We start from the raw sequence: 24,342 nt of genomic DNA, 5'->3' as shown, positions 1-24,342 counted from the left end.
TGAAAAAGACTCACGAAACTTTGCATTGATTACACTTGTACTTCTTATGAGAAACTATTTGAAAAGCAAATACAGTCGGGTTCGAAGATGATTGCATTTTTAAAGGTTCTAATTTTCAGATTGCGGTGTGAAGTACTTTCAGAGCAACTCAAAGATTCGAATTGTTTAAGATGTATTTTAAACAAAAGTAGTTGCAACAACTAAATAGAAACTTCCAAAAAGGAAAAAAGATGGTGAGTTACCGAAACTAAGGGTAAGACCATATTCAATAGCTTGAATTATTGTTTTCGTTTGCATTTGGACTCCTCAGTCCATGCCAATTGAAAAGTTAAAATTAAAATTGGGATTGGAGTGATGAAAATTGAGTATTGGAATTCATTTAAGATTCACGAATACATGATATTTTGCTAGAAATTTTATCTTGGATATATTTAGCCATTATTGCAAAGGCGTCTTTCTTTTTTGTGCAAAAGTTTGGCTTGACCATTTTTTAACTTATCGAGTGATTTTTACGCCCTTGACTTTCTGCGTTTAGCGTGATCTAAAGTTCTCTTTCATTCACAATTTAAAGCAGATGAATTTACTTGGCGGCAATTTAATACTAAAATTCAACTGATAAGTGTGCCAAAACTCGTTCGAATTTTTAACCCTTAATCTGAATAGTGGGATATATTAACTTCTTATGAGGTTATTTGAAGCCTCTGTCGAATTTCTTGGTACCATTCAAGCCCTCACTCCCCGATTGAAGCAGGCTACAATTGATTAGATCTCCCACTAGCCGTTCGAGACTAATTCTTCCAACGGTTGTCGGTTATATTTTCAACTGAAAATTTTGAGAATTACAATAAAAAATCAGATCAACAGAATTTGTCATGAAAAAATTGCGTATAACCGTTTGTTATAGTACTTTGGGAGAAATTGACGAAGCAATTGATAATACGCATGAAAATCTTCTTTGAGAAAAGTTAACTTTGAGCTTTTAAAAAAATCAAATCAAACAAAAAGCAAATGCATTCTATGTTTTCGTTAACGAGGAGTGCGTCTTTGAGAGACCAGATGCCTCTAATTTTACGATACGTTGACCCGATGTTTAACCTTTAAAATTTACATAAAAATTTGAGAATTTGATCATCCATTAGAATAAAACAGCAGTAATCTGAATATCATTTTTTTTCGAAGAATGAAAAAAACCTGTCACGTTAACTAACGTTAGCGTAATTTCCGCTTTTTAATGACAATGTTTAACCTTTAAAATTTACATAAAAATTTGAGAATTTGATCATCCATTAGAATAAAACAGCAGTAATCTGAATATCATTTTTTTTCGAAGAATGAAAAAAGCCTGTCACGTTAACTAACGTTAGCGTAATTTCCGCTTTTTAATGACTTTTTGACATACTAACTAATGTCAATTGGCATAAAAGATAGGATAAAAAAAATTGCTTAAGATAGTTGGGTTTGGGTTAGTACTTCAGAGAGGAGAAATTATGAAATTAATTAAACCTTTTAATGTAAAATGAGCTCTGACAAAATCACGCGAAACATCGTTTAAAGCGAGAAGCTTGCGTAACTGGGTGGCAAATGCAAATTCGTTGTTGTCAATCCATTCACCATCAATCATTCACCCGTTCGGTAAGACGTGTAAAACATTAACTAATTCGTGTAAAATATTAACTAATTCGTGTAAAATATTAACTAATTCGTGTAAAATATTAACTAATTCGTGTAAAAATAGACGTGTAAAATATTAATCACCATAAATAATTCGTGGGCAAAAGCACAAAGTTTTTTTCGGTTTTGTAACTGCACCGGTTGCGAACAATTTTTTGTTTGTTATTTTTTTGTTTGGAGAAACAAATAGTGAATATCGTTCTGGATCAGAAGTAATTCAAAAGCATTCCAATTTCAATTTTTCTGATTCAGAGAAATTCAGAAAACATTGAGTCCAGGCTCAAAATCATTACAACGTTTTTTTACGAAACCTTTTTAAATCATAACTGAAAGTTGATGTTAGTATGACTAAGTTCTGTATCAGTTCTGACGCTGGCTGAGAAACAGATGATTTTTCGTGAGAATTAACTTCGGTTGCATTACTTAGCCTTTGTTGATTTTTACTGATTGATGGGTAATTTTTATAGCTTTCGTGCTCGACTCTGAGGTGGTGACGTACTATATGACATTTTCAAACCATTACCGCATGCAGTACGCAGTGTGGTGCCATTTGGCTCAGTTTGAGCCGACCAAAAAAGATAGAATGCTATTGTTCTGCCTCGGAGATAGAATTCTGGACCAAACTAAGAACAAGCTTTCGAAGACTAATGGTATTTTCACCTCCGATGATGGACGGTATTCGATTGACTTGAGCGTGATCTCCACCAAAGGACTCCAGATATATGACGAGGAGCTACAGATGGTCGTCAATGAAATGGTGACTCCTATGACCGGCATTCGATTGTCAGAACAAAATGGTGAATACTATATGGAGTTCTTCAGACAACTGCCAGGGAACATGGTAAGAGTCAAGTATAGTGACAATTTTAACAAATAATTCTAAAATTTTAAACCATTTTTCCGGGTTGAGGTGTCATTTCATTTTCGTTGCAATGTGGTATAAGAAAATTGCTGAATGAGCTGAAAAGTCTTAGAACTGAGCTTAATGCGCTAAAAGTAAAGACATACAAGGAGGCTCGGTAATGTGCTTACGTACATAATGTTCAGACCCCGCTCATCCACATTCTTGATTTAATTGGCTACCAAATCATGAAGAGATAGACAACTTTCAAAAACATGCATATCGTTCAATAATCAACCAATGGAATACAATATTGCCATGCTAGAGGGCCGATGAAAGTTGTTGATAATGGGATTAATTGTAAGGACAATAACAGAAATCAAACAAAAAACATTATTTACGACCAAAACCCGATGTCTATAATTAAAAAAATCAAAACAAAATCAAACTCGCATCAGAAAAAACCCAAACAAAACATTTTACCTATATTTCGTTAGAAAAGATATAAGACTTGTCCTCAGGTCGACTAGTTAACAGGTCGGCAAAAAGAGCAATGAGGTTCAAAAATACCTTTATTTTTATGAAAACAATTAATTTCACAGTTATTAATATCAATAGATATCAACTGAAATCACCAAAAAGTTCAGTTATATCTTCATTGAAAGCAATTGAGAAATGACATTTTACAATGTTCAATTACAAAAAATTTCAAAGTCAATGGGACCAACGATTTTTGTTATAAATTAGAAAGAACACAAATCCTATAATGTGTACAAACATATAAAAATCTCCTTTTATGAAATCTCGTATTAACAGTAGTAACAAAAAAATATTTTCAAAAATTGTAACAGACATCAGGCTTCAACAAAAAACTTTGGATTAGGTTTCATTACCTGCAAAATCACGACCCAAGGAAATAAAAACAAATAAATAAATAAATTCAGAGAAATTCAGAAAACATTGAGTCCAGGCTCAAAAACATTACAAAGTTTTTTTTACGAAACCTTTTAAAATCATAACTGAAAGTTGATGTTAGTATGACTAAGTTCTGTATCAGTTCTGATGCTGACTGAGAAACAGACAGATTTTTCGTGAGAATAACTTTGGTTGCATTCTTTGGCCTTTGTTAATGTTTACTGAATAATGGGTAATTTTTACAGTTTTTGTGCTCGATTCTGAGGTGGTGACGTACTATATGACATTTTCAAACCATTACCGCATGCAGTACGCAGTGTGGTGCCATTTGGCTCAGTTTGAGCCGACCAAAAAGGATAGAATGCTATTGCTCTGACTCGGAGATAGAATTCTGGACCAAACTAAGAACAAGCTTTCAAAGACTAATGGTATTTTCACCTCCGATGATGGACGGTATTCGATTGACTTGAGCGTGATCTCAACCAAAGGACTCCAGATATATGACGAGGAGCTACAGATCGTCGTCAATGAAATGGTGACTCCTATGACCGGCATTCGATTGTCAGAACAAAATGGTGAATACTATATGGAGTTCTTCAGACAACTGCCAGGGAACATGGTAAGAGTCGAGTATAGTGACAATTTTAACAAATAATTCTAAAATTTTAAACCACTTTTCCGGGTTGAGGTGTCATTTCATTTTCGTTGCAATGTGGTATAAGAAAATCGCTGAATGAGCTGAAAAGTCTTAGAACTGAGCTTATTGCGCTAAAAGTAAAGACATACAAGGAGGCTCGGTAATGTGCTTACGTACATAATGTTCAGACCCCGCTCATCCACATTCTTGATTTAATTGGCTACCAAATCATGAAGAGATAGACAACTTTCAAAAACATGCATATCGTTCAATAATCAACCAATGGAATACAATATTGCCATGCTAGAGGGCCGATGAAAGTTGTTGATAATGGGATTAGTTGTAAGGACAATAACAGAAATCAAACAAAAAACATTATTTACGACCAAAACCCGATGTCTATAATTTAAAAAATCATAATAAAATCAAACTCGCATCAGAAAAAACCCAAACAAAATATTTTACCTATATATCGTTAAAAAAGATATAAAACTTGTCCTCAGGTCGACTAGTTAACAGGTCGGCAAAAAGAGCAATGAGGTTCAAAAATACCTTTATTTTTTTGAAAACAATTAGTTTCACAGTTATTAATATCAATAGATATCAACTGAAATCACCAAAAAGTTCAGTTATATCTTCATTGAAAGCAATTGAGAAATGACATTTTACAAAGTTCAATTACAAAAAATTTCAAAGTCAATGGGACCAACGATTTTTGTTATAAATTAGAAAGAACACAAATCCTTTAATGTGTACAAACATATAAAAATCTCCTTTTATCAAATCTCGTAGTAACAGTAGTAACAAAAAAAATATTTTCAAAAATTGTAACAGACATCAGGTTTCAACAAAAAACTTTGGATTAGGTTTCATTACCTCCAGAAATCAATTAGGCCTGGTAATATTGAGAATAAATCACGACCCAAGAAAATAAAAACAAATAAAAAAAGAAACCAAAACTTTAAACATGTTTACGTCATCGCGCTTCTCATAGCACTATGGTTATAAGAAGTAAACTGCAAGAACTGTAAACCATTACTATTATCAATATGTTAACATCAACGGGTCTTACTTATAAAATGACTACGTAGATATGACAACAAAAAGAAACGCAAAAATTGAACATTATAGAAATCTCAAAACATTTTTATGAAATTAATTGGTCGAAGCAATCATTTACAACGTATAACGAAAGGCAAGTAATATGTTTGAATCAATAAAAATTAATTGAGACGTCTAATTAGTGAGATTGAGTTTTATGGGGACGAAAATGAAAGCAAAAAGGAGACAGTTGAAAAGAAAATCTTTATACTTAAAATTGAATTTGAAAGTCATTAAAACAAGCAGCTATAAACTGAAATTTTTAGTTAACTTTAGATTTATACATTCTTGGGAAGCAATTGAGACTTATCGTTATCGGTTATTTGGCGTAAAACAACAAAAAGAAAGAAAATTATATGCAAAAACCAAAAAATCCACAAAATTGTGCCAGATAACTGTGTCTCTGCCCAAAAAGCATAAACTAGTCAACAGAAACAGCTAACATATCCAGATAGGGTTTTTTTCCAATGCTGTGTATTTTCTATAATATGCTTTCCTTCAATTGGTCTTATGAAAAATGTGATAATTCGACAAGGAAACAAAATGAACTCATAAAATGAGCAATTATGCTGAAAAATAAAAATGAAGACGCGTAGTATCAAAACAAAGAAACCATTAATTGAATATAAAACTGTTACCAACATTAATTTATAACTCAAAGGAAATCAGTTTCCGCTTATTTTTACTGACACATCGCTCGAAGTTGAGAGAAATGAGATAAAATAATGGCAACGTTCAAAGATCACTGATATTTTCTTAAAACAAATATATTCAAAGTCATAACAGACAGTAAATAACAACTGAAGGAGTTTTCCAGGTTCATTTTACATACTGGAAACCTAACTGGATCTTTGATTGGGGACACTAAGTTATTGGTCTGCAAAAAATAACAAATGAGAGCAAAACTCAAGAAGTCCATAACATTTTTACGAAAACAATTGGTCAGAGCCATAAAAGCCATGAGCTAAACTCTGAAACCAGAACAAAATCTCGTTGGACCTTGTTCATTGTAAATGTTTTCTGTCAATAATTTAGCCCTGATTTAAAATTCTTGTCAGTAATTTGCATAAAAAACATTTACATAGCAAAAATATTTTGAAAAAAAGTCGCGTCCCATTAAAATCTAAACACTTGTTTGTCGTAAGGATCCGTGTTGAGATCAAGATCAACCCAGATATTGCTGCGCGTCCAACAAAACACTCAATGATTCAAATATTTGCAAAATAGAACAATTTTCAAACAAAATTCTTAAACAGAACAATTTTTTAGACAGTTTGTCAAAAATAAATAATGCATTTTGCATAATTATCAAGTTTAAATTTGCAAAAGACTGGCAAAACAATAATTCCAGAAGACTCCCGGGAGTACAACTAGCTATTTTTCTAGCTGAAGAAGATAATGGCTACAGTTTTAAAGTGTCTACTTCCAGCAAATTTAAAGCAACTGGGCTAAAAAAAGCAAATTTGGTCTCATTTTTGACGAAAGTTTGAATTTTGACAAATTTAGCATAAATTCTAGCCCAAAAACTTGGATCGAACACTTCAGCATCCCTCCTCTATCTTTAGAGATGAAATCAATAATACTACAGGGAACAATTTTGACATATTTTAGCAAAACTGACGAAAATTTGGTCACAAATACAGAAAATGTGAATAAAAACAGCTGAATTACGTCTAATTTTCACAAAATTTTTAACCTCGATAGTTCCCTATAGAAAGGAAAAATTGAAAATATATTTTAATTCAATATTCTACGCTGAAGGGGCTTTCAAATGATACCACTCACAACTCTCTACGATGATTATATCGGTCGGTCAAAATTGTCTAAACAAAAAAAAACCCAGTTTAGTATATAGTTCCTCCCCAGCTAAAGTGGTTCGGAACAATTAAGAACTATTGAAAAGCTAAAGGTTTTGACAACTATCTATTTTTCATCGCAATTGTCTCAGCATCAATGTGTATTTTTTAATATTCGCCTGCAAAAAAGATCTTTTTGATATTGCCAACTTAATTTTCCCAACTACCAGAAATTTGAAGCGAAAAAGAAACGACTATTGATGTCAGTGACCGAGCAACAGTTTTTTTTAAACTTGTATTTTGTCATTTATACGTTTTTATCTGAGATGACACAAAGATATGAAGACTCCCATCAAATTAACAAGAAGATTTTGCTGAATTCTATAGTAAATTTCGGTTGGGAACACAATTATGCAAATTTTAATTATTATACGCACAGAGGATAGCTGTTATTAAAAATTGCGCGTAGATTACTTTAACGAAAACGCGACAGTCAATAGGGTTCTTTTCAGATTTTTGAGATTTCGCAAGTTTACGTTTTGACGATTCGTTCAGGATATTTAATTGAACTGAATATTTTTTCCGGCTCTCCTTTTGTATGTAATCTTGTTTGATATTTTGTTTTGTTTTGTTTGATTAAGATCAGAATGGGTACCAGTTTCGTGGAAGCTTTGGTTTGGGGCAAAGGCATGGATCAAAAGCACGTATGATTTTTATCGTTTGATTTTCAAACGATCACACGTTAGAATTTTATAGACCAAACTGAAACTTTACACTCGGCGGTATTTTGCGGGGGTAGTTCAACGCATATAAAACTGTTCTTAGAAAATGAGTAACTTTATTTACGAAGAAGAGGATTTGTGATACTTGTGATAGCTGAGTAAAAGTATACTCTCCTCCAATAATTACAGAGATTTTCATTTTTTATGAACGAGTTTTATAATGGAAAATAAATGTTTCAAAAGATATGTCAAGTTTCATTTCGTCGCGTTTTCTCTGCTTAGGTTGATACAGACTTAATATCCAAAAGACCCACAAAATACCTTCATCTCGACAATACAGGTGTACTGGTGTCATTTGACAGGAGCTGTGGTCTCAACAGTAACTGGCAAAGCAGAAGTTAGTAAGCACTAGGTCTAGTTACTCGTTAATGTACAATTATTATCATTAGTCAGTCAAACGCACGCCTCCAAGACTTGATCAACTAATTTTATTTCTTTAGCTTTCTTTAGTCTATCAATGACAGTTAAAGTGCAGCAATAAACTATTAAGGGCTGAGGGCTTTCACATCCCCCCCCCCCAGCATCCCAGCCCATATCGAGGTGGCCAGACCGAAGTGACCCCTGATCAGACGAGTTTCGAGCGCACACATGTTTCCGGTACGCTCGAATTACATGGTCTGGAAAAAGCTTCGTGCGCACATTCGTCTGGACAATGGTCTGGGACTTGTCTGATCAGGGGTCACTTCGGTCTGGGACGGTCTGATCAGAGGCAGTTTCGAACGCACACTAGTCTAATCAGGGAGGTTTTATACCATACCGTAACGAGCGGTCAAGATGAGGAGTATTTGAAAGGGGAAGGATAAGAGGGATGGGGGGGGGGGCAAGGAGCAAGGAGATGAGAAGAAGAGAAGGGAAGGGGAGCTATATGATTGGAAAGACTCTAATTATTACAACTTGAACTTTTTTATATTGGGTTCACAGTGGATAGTGGTTTTGAAAAACCGAAATATGTGATAAACTGTTTTCTCTAAATAGTGTATCGAAATTCCTGAAATTGATTGTAACCTCAAAAAAGACGAAAGAACAGCTCGGAAATTTTACAGAGTGTTAAAAAAAGAACTTATCTTATATAGCGTTTTGTATCAATCATTCTAGCACTCAGGGTTTTATTGGGAAAAAAAATCAAAAAAATTGTGTGCTGTGAGGACTTCAGATTAAAATACTGTGAAAATTGAAAACTGAAAAACACGGATGAATGGATTATGGAGTACAAAATGTGAACTAAGGATAAAATTTGTGATATATGGCTATATATTATAAGTTAGTTCTACTTTTCCTGCTGCTATTTCACCTCTAATTTGTTCACAGTTGACTCGCCTGCTGCAAATCAATTGTCTTCTACTAGATTATGAGCCCTCGTCCGTATACCACTGATGGTTTTTCAATTTAATTCTCTTAATTTTCCAGATCTAGTCTTCACAATCCAATTTTGTTTCTCAATCGTATTTCATCAAATAGGTTTGCTAGTGAATGAGATCTATTCCAAGTCTCTTTTGAAGTGTAACTCGGCATGCGATATCATTTGCGTAAGCAAAATAGTGTGTCGGACCGCATTTCAATATCTACTTGAAAAAGTACGACGTGGTGCAGTGTAAAGAAAACAAATCTCGGCATTATATAGTTTTTATGAAAAACTGTGTCCTGACTCCCCGTGACGGTGGGAAAAAAAGAAAATGGTTTTTCAAATTGGCTTTAGTAGCTAAAGAAAACATTTTACCACTTATTATTCTTCAGTAGAAAAAACAGTAGTCCAGTGCTGAAATAAAAGACCAAAACCATGCACTCACAATATATACCAAAACCTATAGATCAAGTCCTGCTCGATGGTGGAAAGCCTTGAAATCAATCAGACAAAAAATATTCATTACTCTATCAGCGCGTCCAAACCTGCGAGTTTTCAGTGGCAAAAATACACATAGCCAAATTGACAAATTATCTGCAACTGACTTTTGGAGCTTCATGGAATTTGATGGCCTGCAATTTTAACAAAAAAATTACCTAGCAAAAACTTCATTGGATATAGTCAGTCTGATAAGAGTTGGATTAGTTTCCATACCTCATCCTGAGTCATTCAGTTCCGCCTTTTTAGTTATAGGGCAAAGTTTTGAAGAAAAAAACGAAAACAAATTCTCAAATCTGCTCTAAATATCCTTTTTAGTAGCATTTCCATGGTTTCTAGAGCGCCCTTTTAGCTTTTATGTTTTTAAGATCGACCGAATAAACTAAAAGTATTTTTTTCAACGGCAATTTCCTTTAAATCATGGAAAATTTCAGCAGCAAAACCCGAGTAGAAGTGTCAGTGGATACAATTGGGTAAATTTGTTTAAAGAACCGCTGAATGCCTTGCCTGAAGAGTATGAATGAAATATGTTGAATGTGTTCAGTTCTAGTTGATAGAGGCGTTGAGGGAAAAAATAATAACACTTGTCAGCCATTCCGGATCTAATATGTTTCGGCCCCAGTGTTTTTTATGACCCCAGTTACAAATTATATGTTGTTATATAGCACGTTACCATGTAAAAATATTACACGTGAGGTAAATGCGCAGTTCGTTAATAGTAAAGTGGGGGTTTACTTCTGTGGGGGTTTATTTCCTATCTAAAATGAAGTGGTTTTTTTTCGTGTGGGTTTCTTTCCGTAACCGGGTATGACTACCATAGGGTCTATAGGTTATCTGACCACAAAGGTGGGGGGTTATAATAGGAACTTCCCCTTTTTTGTACGAAAAGTGCAAAAATCTTGTCAGATAAGCGCTGAAAGTGTGCAAATTGAGTAAGCAAAGTATAGAAGTTACCGGCGTTTAGTGCTGAAATGCGATGATAGCCTCTTGATAAATATTGTGGTCGGGACATCTTGTACATATTTAGCCGGTTAATACTTAAATAAGTGCTGAATTTTAGTTAGGAATGCATCGGAAATTTCGCCAATTAGCGGGAGTCAACGCAATCTTGGTTGATTTTCAGCAAAAAATCTCACACTCTATCTTTTGCCACAAAAATTTCCTGCTATTGAATATCCTGACAAGACTTGGCTGTTTTCTGCTAAAGCATTTTCTTGAAATACCGAACAAGCTTTTTGTGGTCAAAAAGGAAGAGGAACGGGGAAGGAGGAGGGCGAAGACAGGATGAAAGACAAGATGGAGCTATTATTATAAAATGGGAAAGCTCGTTTTGTATTTCAAGAAAATGGTAATGATGACAATGGAATTTCAAGAAATTGGTTTTGTAACTGGTATTAAATTAACTATACGAAATTTTCAAGACTTGCTGGGATAACTCTTACAAAATTTGGTTATCAATAATCAAATTTTTTGGGCCTCTGTGAAGAAAAGTTTGCTTATTCCACAAATTTATAGTTCTGCACCCAAGACTGTTTTTGTACAAAACTATACGTTTTGTTCAATTTTTCCCAGAACCTCTAACTTTTTAATTTTTATCTGTTGTACAAAGTTGTTCTTTTGTAGCAATTTAGTGCCAATTGATTTTCTATCATTTGTCTGTACAAATATCAGACAAAATTGTTTTGGGAAAGAAAATAGGTTACATTTTGCCAGAACAATAGCAAACAAAGTATTTCTTTCTGTTCAGCCGTACATTGAATATGATATGACTTATCTCCAATGTGATAAATTTTCCTTTTGAAAAGTCAATTCTTGCTCAAGGTGCTCTTCGATTGTCAATACATAGCCGAACAAAGCTGAGCTTTTTCGGTCCAGCGATGTGCAGGTTGATCATCTATGAGTCCAGCAAAAGTCAAGGCTCGAGATCTCGTTCAAGTCAAGACAAAGTCGCTCCATAGCGCATTTGTCCAGTCATTTCACGGACTAATAATTGGTGGACTCCCGTCCCGTCTCTCTCCTCTATTTCTTTGACAAACTTGTTTTGTGTTTCAAGAAAAATTTTATTAAAGAAAATGGTCAAGACTTGTCTAGACAATTATCGGTAGGAAATATTAGTCCATGAAAATTGTCTATGACAAGTCTAGATCTCAACTAGGGAAGTATTCCGCGAGTACGGCTAAAGTTTTGCTGCAAATTTTGATGTAGTTAACTTTTTAGCGGACATAAGGGTTAATGACCATTAGACAACCCTTGATAATCGTAGAGTCAAGGAGATTATTAACTATCTCACAAATAGTTTGAACATTCTCACTTCAGGTCCCATAATTGGGCGATGCAATGACAGCTCTGGACTGATAGAGGGCAACCTGTACAAAGGTTACTACACGAGCAGAGTCTACACAGAAAACATCACCTCTGCCACGAACTTGATAAACTGTACAGAATACGTGATTGGACATGACGCTAATTCGGAAGGCTGGTCTCGTCAGAACAACTCGGAGATTTACTGTCGTGCTCTGCCTGCAAATTCACTCTTCGAAGGTCACGGTGAATTTGTGGAAGACGACCAACTCAATGAAGCGCTCACTTGCATATTTGGTAGTAGCAATTTTCCGAGCACAGTTTTAGAATCCGAGTTCTTTTATAAAAAAAGTTTGATTAAAATTATAAAAAAGCAGTTGAACAAAATTTATAAAAAAGCAGTTTAAAAAAATTCAGTGCACTTTTTGGTTTTTGGGATTCATCCCCCTGCATAGTAGTGCGCTTGCTTCCCAGGCTGAGGTCCCCGATCAAAAGTCGATACGTTCAGACCAAAATGAACTCACGGGGGGAGGGGGAGGGTCATTAGATCAAAATTACATAGTCTAGAAATACGTATGAACGTACAAAAGTCTGGACATAGAGGTTTTTGTCTGGAGCGGACTGGACATGCGTCTGTACATGCGCACTTTGGTCTGGCCCATCAGCCTGGTTTAGAACACACTAACATTTTACTGTTGGCTCAGATTTCTGGTTCCAAACGTGTCATTTATCACATTGCTCGTTGCATGTCTTTTTTTTCAATTGGATATTTTATTATTATTCTTATTTTTCTCCGCCAAGGCTGATCCCCAGCTCATGATGCAAAAGGAGGAGAGCGAAACAACCCAAATCATATTGGAAATGCTGAAAAAAGCAGTTTTTGACATGACTTGAGTAAATTTTTCCGACAATTGTTTATCTTTTTTATATGTTAGATTTGTATTTTTGGATAACTGTGTAGGGTGGCATTCACCGTACCCTATCAGTATTTGTATAACTTTATTCGTAACTCCGCCACTGCCGGCCCCAAGCCCGGAATTAAAAAGGAGGCAGGAAAAACAACCCAAATCATACTGGAAATGGCTCAAAAATTTCAGTTTATAACATGACTTCAGTGAATTTTGCGACACATTATTACCAATTTCATGATTAAAATTGACATTTATAGCTCTTCTGTCATGGTCATCCAGCAAAAAAAAATAAAAAAGAATACCACATTAATCAAGATTCATGCAAGTAGAATTCAATTCTTACGAGAGTCTTGCAAGATAAATGGAAGGACTATGCATTATCGAATCTATTCTGTTTCGGCCCCCAGCTCAGTGAGCATAAATTTTTTTTTGACCCCAGACGCACGTGCTATTTTTCTACATAGTAACGTGCTATATAACAACATAGAATTTGTAACTGGGGGTCATGAAAACACTGGGGGGGAACAGAATAGATCCGCATTAACTTGCAAGATTTCTTGCATTATTCTCGCAAGAGTTTGATTTCTTTGATCACTAGGGTAATATCAACCAGCAGGTCTTGCAAGACGCTCACACCAAACTGTTTAAATCTGTCAGAGTCGTAAAAAAAGAGTGTGGCAAGATGTAGGACTAAAGTGTTAATCTTTATTTTATTTACAAGATATCTCTTTATATAATTATAAGTCATTTACTATATATTAAAACACTCACGTGCAAATTTTGAAACTCCGAAAGTCTGCAGTACCAAAATTTAAAATAGCAGAAGCTCCTACTTAGCCAGAATTTGACTTTTTGTGACTTCAGTCATTTTGAAACGTGCGCGCTTCGTGTTTTAGACATGGTTGTGTGACTCCGCAGAAGTCAATTCGAAAATTTGACTTAAAAACTCAAACCGCATCGCGGTTCTTGGTAAACGCCAAACGTTCTCAGTGACTTCAAACAGGATCTCTTTATCATTTCCACCAGGCGTACGTTGCTCCATACTCAGTAGCCATCCTTAAATTACTTTTTATGAACATCAGGGGTGAATGTAACCAGGGGTGATTGAGAAATGAACTCAAAAACTTATGAATCGAAAATGTGTTTGATAAAGGACATGAGTTGACATAATGCGTTAAGGAAGAAAAGATTGCTTTGAACGGTAGAAAAAGATGCAACGTCTAACTTTATGATACGATTAAATTTTTTTCTCCGTTTTTATGGTAAAGAATGGCTCATGTTTATTGATAATTTCAGAAAATAATCGTCTTCGAACCTAGGACCGGAATTTTATGGAAACGATCATTTTTGATCGGTATTTTTAGTAAACTTCCTTCAACCGTTTCTTGGTCTTTGGAGAGCATATGAAAGTGTCATTAACGATCAAAATCCAGAAAAAAGTCAGAAAAGCCAAAAATGGATCTTTTCTGCTAGCGCCCTCCCCGCTTAGTTAGGCACTCCCCTCATTTATACATGTTTAAACATACTGTTATAACTAAGTAAGTTTATAAATAAACTCATGAACAATATGCCTTTATTAAAAGCTACCACAGCCAGGGCTTGAAAGTATTGTGTATTTCAACCAAAACTTGTTTAATATAACGTAAGCATCATTAAAAAATCTGTAATATTTCATTTTTGTTGTTATCGGCTACAATGAGAGCTCGATTTAAGAAAAAAAATTAAGGAAACTATTCTAAAAGTGTCGCCAATTTACCTCAGACATTCTTGTTTCAATAAAAGAATCTTTCTTCTTGCAAGATTCGCTCATAAAATTTGTGAAAACTTAGATTTTGGGGGTGCTAAATCAACGGCTATATGGGGCTGGGGGCGCTAGCAGAAAAGATTCCCAAACCCAAAAACCAGAAAAAAAGTCAGAAACCCCAAAAAACGCTATTTCTCGCAAATTTTCAGCCGTTTTTGCTAATTATTCTCATATACGGTTGAGTTCCAAGTTGATTTTTTAAATCACATGTTTTTGAATTATGTCTGATTGAACAAAATTATGTTCTTAGACATTCCGTGCATCTTCGGCTATCTGAACGGCATCCAAATCACAGGAGTACCATTTGAGAACAGAACTTACGTGGGAAATTTCACAAACATGCGTGACTGTGCAAATGCAGTGCAGTCAGCCGAAAGTGAAGCATGGGCTGCTATCATGGAAAGTCCTTATGATGAAGATGGAACTCTTTTGGATGTCAGGGGGACTGGAGTGCAGTTTAAGTGCTGGGCAATCGATGTTGATCCAGACTATGAGCAACCACTGGTTCAAGGGAACATCTCATACATGAGTTGCTATTTAAAAGGTGCCCCAATTTATTAAATAATGGTGATTAATTAATCATCTGTTTCTTTTGTAAAACTTGCCTGAGTCAATGGGTATATAAAATACGAGTCAATGTTTGGGCGCATTTTCAAAGCATATAATTAAGAAAATGCGCTAATTGTATCAAAATTTTACAAGAAATGAGCAGAATATGGTAATATTTGAAAATTTGTCCCTTTCCATGTTTATTTCTCACATCTTTTTCAACAAAGCAACAATCAAGCCCGAAGGTGGAAGATGACGCGACATAAACATTGACATGCAAATCCGATAAACTGTCCCAGCAAGCTATGCGATTTGCTATAGAGGGCTGCTATTTGACGGAACATGTAATCTTGGATGTTTTCCGTTTGGGCCCAGAGAACGTTATGCGCCCTCCAGTTACTGAGCACGTAGATTGCATAGTAATTTTTTAAATGAAAATATGGCACGTGCGTCCGGGGGTGCAAATAAATGCACCCACGAAGCTATTTTCGAATATGAGCCATTACCTTTCATTCATATCTGCAAAACTATTAGTAACCCGAAATTAGAACACAACTTATTTAGTACTAAGTCATATTATGAATCATTTTCTGCTTCATAGTAATTTCAGTATGTTTCACTCTTATTCAAAATATGACCACGTCAGAATAAAGCAAAAACATTTACTGATTTTAAGCCCGATTTTACTATGAAAAGAAAAAAACGTTCTATTTTCAAGAAGAATAGAATTAGATAAATAGTTCCGTTTTTTATCAGAATTTGAGAAAATTGACATAACTCTGTTTTTACTCCGAATCATTAGTTCATAATTCTGTTTATTAATTGCTCTCAAACGAAGTTTGTAGCAATTATATTAGTCCTGTCGGTCTTTTTTAATGCGATTTTTCGCTTGACCGATTTTTCGTCTGACGCTTGTGACTTTTCGTCCTCAAAAACGGGATAAACAGGTAGCGCCCAGCGGGCATTAAGTTCTCTTACAGCCTTTCAGCTCAAATTATTTTGGAGAATTATACTTATACTTGTGGTGTGAAGGACGGTTCTTAGAGGTTGAGACACCCGCCCCCCTCTGTTGACCGCCCCACCCCCACTATTGCCTCCACCCCCACCGCGCTGTTGCCCCCAACCCAGTGTTGCCCCCACCACTCCCTTCCTCATCAGCCCCCAGTGCAACCCCCCCCCCCCCCCCCCCCCCGGTGCTACGCTCGAACAACCGATCGCTAAAAACACGCAATTTTATACTAATTTTCACAATTTTTTTCAAGCTTTTTGTGAAAATGTTTGTCGTTTATTGCGTTTTTTCAGCCCTAGTTGTCAAGGAACCTCCTCCAGGATTTTATAATAGGTTGCTGCATAATTTCTAGTGGTAGTGGAACGGTTTCAGCATTTTAAAATCGCGAGTTTTAGCCTTTTTTTTATACAATTTTGCAAATTTTTTCAATTTTTTACAGTTATTGTCAGTATTAAGGTTCTTCAGTCTAACAGAAAACCTCCGTTAGGCTTTGATAATAAATTATTGGAAAGTGTTTCATGGCCATGGATTAGTTTTCAACTTTTATTATCACCAATTTTAGCTGTTTTTTTTTTCATTTTTCGTCATTTTAGTGAATTTTTAAATTTTATTTTTTAGGTTTCTACAGTATCAAGAGCCACATAACCTCCTCTAGGGTTTGATTGTAGTTCACTTCATTGCTTCTAGATGTAATGGAATGTTTTTCAACATTTTGATATCGGCAATTTTAAAAAATATTTGCAATTTTTTCAATTTTTTGAATCTTTTTGAATTTTTTTAATTATTTTTTTCAGGCACCAGGGTCCTAGGGCCTCCTCCAAGGTTGATAAAAACAATAGCGTAGTTTCCGCAGTTAACGGAATGTTTATCAATATTCTAATGTCTCCAGCTTTAGCAATTTTTTGATAATTTTTTTTTCAAATTTTCGGAAAATTGTTATCTTGTTCCAAGTTTAAGGATCTTTATGAGCCAGTGATTCTATTTAAAGCTTCAAATAGGGAGACTGGATAGTTTCTTGAGACGATGAAATGTTTTTGGAGATTTTAATATTTTGAATTTCAGCAAGATTTTGTTAAACTTTGCGATTGTTTTCAAAAATTTTTGAATGTTTTTGTCATTTTCTGAGTTTAACGATCATTACTAGCCAACGAAGCTTTTCAAGTCTGGCAGATGGGTTACTTGACTTCACTCCACAGACAAATTTTAGTTTTGAACTTTTTCATTGCGAAATCTGGACGCTTTTCTTTTAAATTTTGCAATATTTTGCAAATTTTTAAGATATCATGTTTTTATTTGATTTATTTACTAACAAGACTAGAAAACTAAAAGCTGCAGATTCGAATCAAGCTAAGGCTAGTTTCACTATATCGTGGTTTGCTACTGACCAAGTCAACCGCTTGACGGTCGTTTGAGAACAATTCGTCCGACGTTAGTCGGTTATGTTTATTCGTTTTATTATATAGTTCCGTCAGATTATTTTAATTCGGCATTTTGGTTAAAAGTTCTGTATTGATGTTTCAACTGTGGTTCCTTTTTTGTCTTTTTGCGCCGATTTTTTTAAACTCAACTCAAATCGTTCTAATTCTCTTTTTCCATTAGTGTCGGACTATATTGAGGTCTAAACGCTGATTTTAATACCGTTTATATACAGACTATAATGCACACTACATACGGACTTTATTCAATGTGTTGTGTAGAATGAGACCAGTGGAGTGGAATGCGTGTTCGTGACTTCTTCGGGCATGACTTTTTGTTTTTGGAAAACTTTATTTTCAAAAACTACTGTTTTTTCTTAAATTCCATTTGGTTGCCTGAAAATTTAGTACATGCCACAGATTATAATTGTTTAAAAAAATATTTGAGATAAAATGCATTGGTGCGGATTTTTCAGATACTAGTTTCGTACTGTGTAAGTTAAAACAATACAATTGAGGTTAGGAACACGCAGTTTATCGGCGTAAGCAAAAATTTGGGAGTATTTTATCTCTAGGTTATCATATCATCAATTTCATGCATAATTCAGTACATTGGCGCAGCAGCATTTTTATATTAGATCATAAGCACGATTCAATACTACTTAATTTTAAAGTACAGCTTGATAAGGTAAAAATTGTCGTCCATTATTAGTCGAGCTTTAAAACAAAAACGTCTCTGACAACTTTGGACGTTCTCCATTTCTGCCCTCAGTACATTATTCGCCCTCCAGTTACTGAGCACGTGCCATAGTAAATCATTATATAAAATATGCAAGTGCGTCCGGAGTGTGCAGAAAAATGCATCCACGATTCTGTATTGATGTAGCAACTGTGACGTTTTTTTTGTCTTTTTGCACCATTTTTTTAAACTCATCTCAATTTGTCACACATTTCAGTTGCCAACAGCTGTGGAAGACTATATCGAGGTCTGTACTTTGGTTATTTTGCCGTTTATATACAGACTATAATGCGCTCTACAGATTTACTTTATTTGATGTGTTGTTTAGAATGGGACCAATGGATTGGGTTTTCGGAACTTACTCAATTTGGCACGAAATTTTACTTTTTGAAATTTTTAATTTTTGAAGATTACTTGTTTTTTGAACTTCCATTTGGTTGCCCGAAAGTTTACTATATGACTTTGATTATTATTGGTCAAAATTTATTTGAGATAAAATGCTTTATTTTGGATTTTTCAGATACTTGTTTTGTAGTATATCTGTAAAAAAAATTCAACAGGGGCTTAGGCCCACCCGGTTTCTTTGGTTAAGCAAAAACAGTTTGGGGCTGTTTTTTCTCTACGCTATCATAGAATCAATTTTGTTGCACAATTCAGTACATTTGCGTAGCTCGATTTTAATAATAGACCATAAGCACAATTCGATACTACGCAATGTTAATGTATACTATCCTGATAGGGAAAATATTGGCGTCCAAAATTATTCGACTTTTAAAACAAAACCTCTCTGACATTGTATTTTTCCGTTTCTGCCTCCCGTAAGTTATTCACCTTCCAGTTACTGAGAACGTGCCATTACATAGTTAATCATTATATAAACAAGGCACGTGCGTCAGGGGTTAAAAGTAATTGCACCCAAGAAGCGATTTTTGAATATGAGCCATTAGCTTTCATTTTTTGTACCTGCAAAAAAAATATTACTAACCCAAAATTACAAGTCAAATTTTTTCAGTACCGAGTCATATTATGAATCATAATCTGTTGGATAGTATTTTCTGTATGTTCTCACTCTTGTTGAAAAATGACCATGTCAGAATGAAGCACAAACTTTTACAGTGATTTTAAGCCCAATTTACTATGAAATGAAAAAATAACATCTGTCTGTCTCTTGTTCTTTCTTCTCTCTCGCTCTCTCTATTTCGTTTTCTTGTTCTTGGTTTCGCTTATTTTCTCCTCTCTCTCAACTTGTTTCTCTCTCACACACACAGTATTCTTTCATCCCCTTTTTTCCTTCTTTTCTTCTTTTTTTTCCTTCTAGCTCTCGCTCTTCTTTTCTCTTTCTTTGTTTCTTTTTTTCTCTCTGTCTGTCTCTTTTTTTCTTTATTTATTTCTTCTATATCTCTCTCTTTCCTTGGGTGTATCAACAATTTTCAAGCAATTGAAATCAAGATGGCTCTTGCGTTGCACAGAATGCTCCAACATACCGCACAATTTTGCATTGGAGGAAATTATTTGTCTTGTTTGAACCAAAAATGTGCTGTCTTTTGCGGCAGGCAAAACCAAAACTCTGCAGCATCTTCTAGAAAGACAACTGTAGTACAACCTGAAACAAATAAACACAGAAAAACCGTGAATAATTTTTTAATTTTGTTTTTGGAAATTGTTTTGTCATTGTTCGTTTATTTATCGTTGTTTTTTTTATCTGAACAAACTGGGCGTAAATTTTTGAAGGCAATTGTATTGGTAACTGTAATTTTGACACTAAACTTTGAAATGTAACTTTATTAAGTTTGAGTTCGGCATTTTGTTATTTCATGAGCATAGTGAGTCAAATTTTTAAATCCCGCAGACATGTCATCAACGAGAATTAAGAACGTACAATTTTGGCGGTGGAATTAGTTTTCTTAGCATTTTGTACCAAATAAAGGCTTAGTTTTCCATTTATGGTGGCATATACAGCGTTCAATTCTTTTCATCAACAGATAACCGAATGACGATTTGACTACCCTACTATTATTTAAAGCATTTTCGCGGGAGTTTTCGCGGGCCTGCTAGTTACAATTATATCAGTCAATTTAGTTATTTTAAAAATTTTCTCCTGGAAAAATAGATGACTACATCAAGTTATTACTTTGATTTTGTTGCTCAGGTCGTAACAACTGTCCTAAGCTGACTTCTGGCTCAAAACAGGTGGCTAGTCAGTGGAGGCCTGGGGCTTGGCTCACTGGACTGACTGTCAACTATACCATCCCATCAGGTGGGTTTGAACCGAGTGAAGATCGCAGTCGCTGGAACGCTTTGACAGTTTTGCTGGAAATTGGCATGAAAGCTTATGGTTCCAGAGATATAGACAGAATCATCTAAGTTCTTTTGATTTTTTCAAGGGCTCGTACACTTTCGCTTTCGCTAGGCAGTGGTCAACTTTAATTTCAAAGTAATTTCAATGTGTGTTGTGTGGGGAGAGGTGCTTCAATTCTTGGGTTATATTTTATGGCAGACTCGCCTCTTGGAAAGCCTGTCAAAAATTACAAAAGTTGTTATTGTTTGTGACTGAAAAAAGAGGGCCTGAAATAACCAAATCAGTTATTGGGTGCTCAAATGAGACGCAAAAGTCAATTTGCGTCTTTACTATAATATATATGATAAGTTCTAGGAACCAATGGATTACTCCATAATGTTCATACACACACACACACATATATATATATATATATATATATATATATATATATATATATATATATATATATATGTATGTTAACGACAATTTGGTGATCTTGTACGAAACACCATCTAACCTTCACGTCCATGAAGACGAAAAATCGCCCTCTATGTGCTAAAAATTTTTGAGACGGATTTGCATATCAACAAAGATCAAGACGCCAACTAATAATCAGATAACATATAAAATAGCTATGAAAAAGGAAGTTTGTGCGGCAAGTATTATCAACTCAAACACTATAAAAAACGTTGAGAAAAATCACAAAAGAAAACAAAACTGAATATTTTCTTACATTTTGCCTACGAAATTTACCATAATCGTTTTTACTCTCCTGTTAAGCCCATTTTCTTTTTAATACACTTTCCTCCTTAAGATTTAGAAATTTTGGGTTTTGTGATTGTATTTCCATAATGATCTCTTCTAAATATGGTGTGCTGCTCTGACAGTTTTTCAATTTCTGAAATAATATGTTTGTGAGGAAACTAAACGGTCACATAACAGTCGATAAGAATGTTAAACTATTAAATGGCAGGTCTTCGTTTCTGAAAGAAATTCTCAAAAACATGTTTTCGTGGAGGAGGAAAATGGCAACAAATCTATGTTGAAATAACGTAATTAAATCTATTTGAACAGATTAATTTACAGATCTTGGCCTAGATCTCTCTAGAGAAAAATCAAAAAACACTTTTCCGTAACGAGTTCATTGCGAACCCTCATTTAGTTTAAAAGAGAAAGGAGGGATGGGACATAAGGCAAAAATTCGATTGGGTGAACAAAATATGTGTAGCCATTAGGTAAAAATCTTGAACTACGGTTTTGTGGAAATTAGGCGAAAAGCAGTTCAAACACTTATATGAGGTACTTCAAAATCCATTCGATTACATAAACATGTCTAGTGTCCCTAATAGTCGTCTTTACATGCTAACGAGTTGTTAAAAATACTTCAAATGTACCACTGCTTTAATGTTTTGCCTCTCTTTTGCTCTACTCAATAGCATTAAGGTCAACTATTTTGATTTCAAAAAATATGACGAAAAATTTGGTGAATGTTTAAACAACTTATAAATTGCTCTAAAGAAAATAATTTAGATCTACCGGATGAAAACAAAGCACGCAAAATTGGGGAAATTGCTGTTAAAGTACCCAGTGAAAATCCTCAAAATTGAAATTATTTGGTCTCTTATGTATAGTCAAATAATTATATTATAATATCAAGGGAATAATGCAGCGCTTCCTTTACGTGTTTTAGGTGGTATTCGCCTTATTTTCATAACACTTCAGCTCAGCATTTTGCCTATGGGCTAACAAATTTTTTTTTGCCTAATTGAGTTTTATCCTAGTATCCTCTGATCCGCGGAAATCCATCTTGGCGTAATTTTAATTTGATCAGAAGGCAAAGGTCATAAAGTGGCTCTAACTGTTAGTTTCAACAAACATTCCTGGAAACTTAGTGTTTATTTTGTAATTTACCTATCATTTTTAAGTATACTTTACAGACAACTTCATACTCATTTCGTAACACTTCATACTCATTTTTTAATGTCAAAAACTCTATGATCATAAAACTGTTATCCATGAGATTTCGATTCCTTTGTAACAATATGATGTGGTTGCAAAGTACATGTACATCTTTTTAATGCTTTTTTTTGTGTATATTTACTAACATGTCGCCCAAAAACAACCTATTTTTTTTCTCCCAAAATCCAGGTCTCATTCAGCGCTGATTCAGAAAGAATGCAAGTCTTGATTTAGGACTGTATCATTACGCTTTCTGGAGTGAAATCGTTTTGTATAAACTCTTAAGTCCTGGCAAATCTTTACTCAAATCTTGGCTAAGTCTCGTTGAATCTTATTACATCGAACAATATTGACGTACAAATTTTGTAGACCAAGACGTGCAAATTATTAGCGAAGGACTGATCAAGGCTTGAAACTTGTTCCAAACTGGCCTTTAATTCCTTAACCAATTTTATTCTCAGAAGCTGAAACAGTGACGTATGGCTCAAATGCAGAGTGTGATAAGATATCCCTGTGGGAGGGAGGAAGTGAAACTGTCGGCTATGTTGCAATCAAAAGGCCAGGAAGCAGTACCCAATTTGACTGCTTTGCTCACACTCGGGCAAGGGGAGGTTTTATTCCCATTGAAACTGTTTCTGACCCGGTATGTATATACATGCACGCTAAAACTTCATTGTGTAAAATCGCACATTGATTCGTTTAAAAGGACGCAATGGTTTCATGTGTGACCTACAGAAAAAAAAACGAGAGTAACGCAAATTTTTGTGTCTCTATTTGAATTTCGTGATTGATAAAGTTCCGCTGCAAAATATTTGAAATTGAGTATTTATTATTTTTAATATTAAAAATGTAGTCAGTTTTAACTTGTCTTTAGTTAATAAAGATTTACACTAATCTTTCTTTTTCTTCCTGTCAAATATACTTTTCATGGTCAGGAATCAGGATTCAAATAACCAAAAACTAATTAATCAAGCTTACTTCTTCTCAGAAACGGAACGAAAAAACTGATGACTATTTGAAAGCAATCAGCCAATGATAACAGATACTGATTAAGGCTATAGGATAAAAAGGTTATAAACCCGAGTAAAGAGATAGTTTGCTCAGATGTTCTGCGAAATATCTATATGATTCCCATAAAAATAAAAACTAACAGATTGGCTGTTCAATAGTGCTGTAGATTTGAAATCAAACGAGCATCTCAATAAACAGGTGAAAATTCTACGCTCACGTTTGTTTTTGTTTTTCAGATGCCGGCCATTTGTCTCTACGGTTAGTTTAAAATTACAACCCCGTGGACTCTCATGGATCTGTACATCTATAATTTTCCAACCATTTCAATTTCTATTTTGTTTTTATGTTTCAGATGGACAACTTACCATATGATCGAAGGAAACCTGCGATAACGTGCTCTTCAGATATGCAAAAATTAGTTAAAATTGTTAGATTAACGACACCTCATATTGATTTATTCGATTCATTCTGATATATTTCAGAAATTTTAAACTTTGAGCTTGTGTGGTTGGAGAGACTTAGTCATGTGATGCTGTGCAAAATAATCTTTGAAGTGTTTTGGTTTAGTTAGGGAGTGAGTTTACGTCAAATCGTCTAAATTTTACCCAAAAATATAAATTTGAATTCGTGTTCTGATTTAAATTAAATGTTATGCAACTACTTTCTCTGTTTTTTTTCTCTCTGCTCAGAACTCTTCGCTCAATTTTTTCCCTAGAGCTTGATTGCATTATAAATCTCGACCTCAGTTTTGTAATTGAGTACCAGTTTTCTGCGGGGGAT

At 34.6% G+C, this 24,342-nt stretch overlaps 1 protein-coding gene across 1 annotated transcript in view; it reads left to right on the top strand.

Moving 5' to 3' along the window:
* Positions 1-23,990, top strand: part of LOC142335003 (uncharacterized) — a 25,001-nt gene extending 1,011 nt beyond the window's left edge. The window contains exons 2-10 of the mRNA XM_075383331.1: positions 2,139-2,523; positions 3,815-4,046; positions 7,966-8,080; positions 11,900-12,181; positions 14,850-15,143; positions 20,461-20,646; positions 23,013-23,194; positions 23,799-23,820; positions 23,915-23,990. Coding sequence (XP_075239446.1) covers positions 2,139-2,523; positions 3,815-4,046; positions 7,966-8,080; positions 11,900-12,181; positions 14,850-15,143; positions 20,461-20,646; positions 23,013-23,194; positions 23,799-23,820; positions 23,915-23,934 — 1,718 coding nt within the window. The 3' untranslated portion in view covers positions 23,935-23,990. The remainder of the gene's footprint in view (positions 1-2,138; positions 2,524-3,814; positions 4,047-7,965; positions 8,081-11,899; positions 12,182-14,849; positions 15,144-20,460; positions 20,647-23,012; positions 23,195-23,798; positions 23,821-23,914) is intronic.
* Positions 23,991-24,342: the final 352 nt, after the last annotated feature.

This window comes from Convolutriloba macropyga, chromosome 2 (genome assembly GCF_964194025.1).
Source record: "Convolutriloba macropyga chromosome 2, txConMacr16.3, whole genome shotgun sequence".
NCBI lineage: Eukaryota > Metazoa > Xenacoelomorpha > Acoela > Convolutidae > Convolutriloba > Convolutriloba macropyga.
This window is presented reverse-complemented; position numbering and strand designations above follow the sequence as displayed.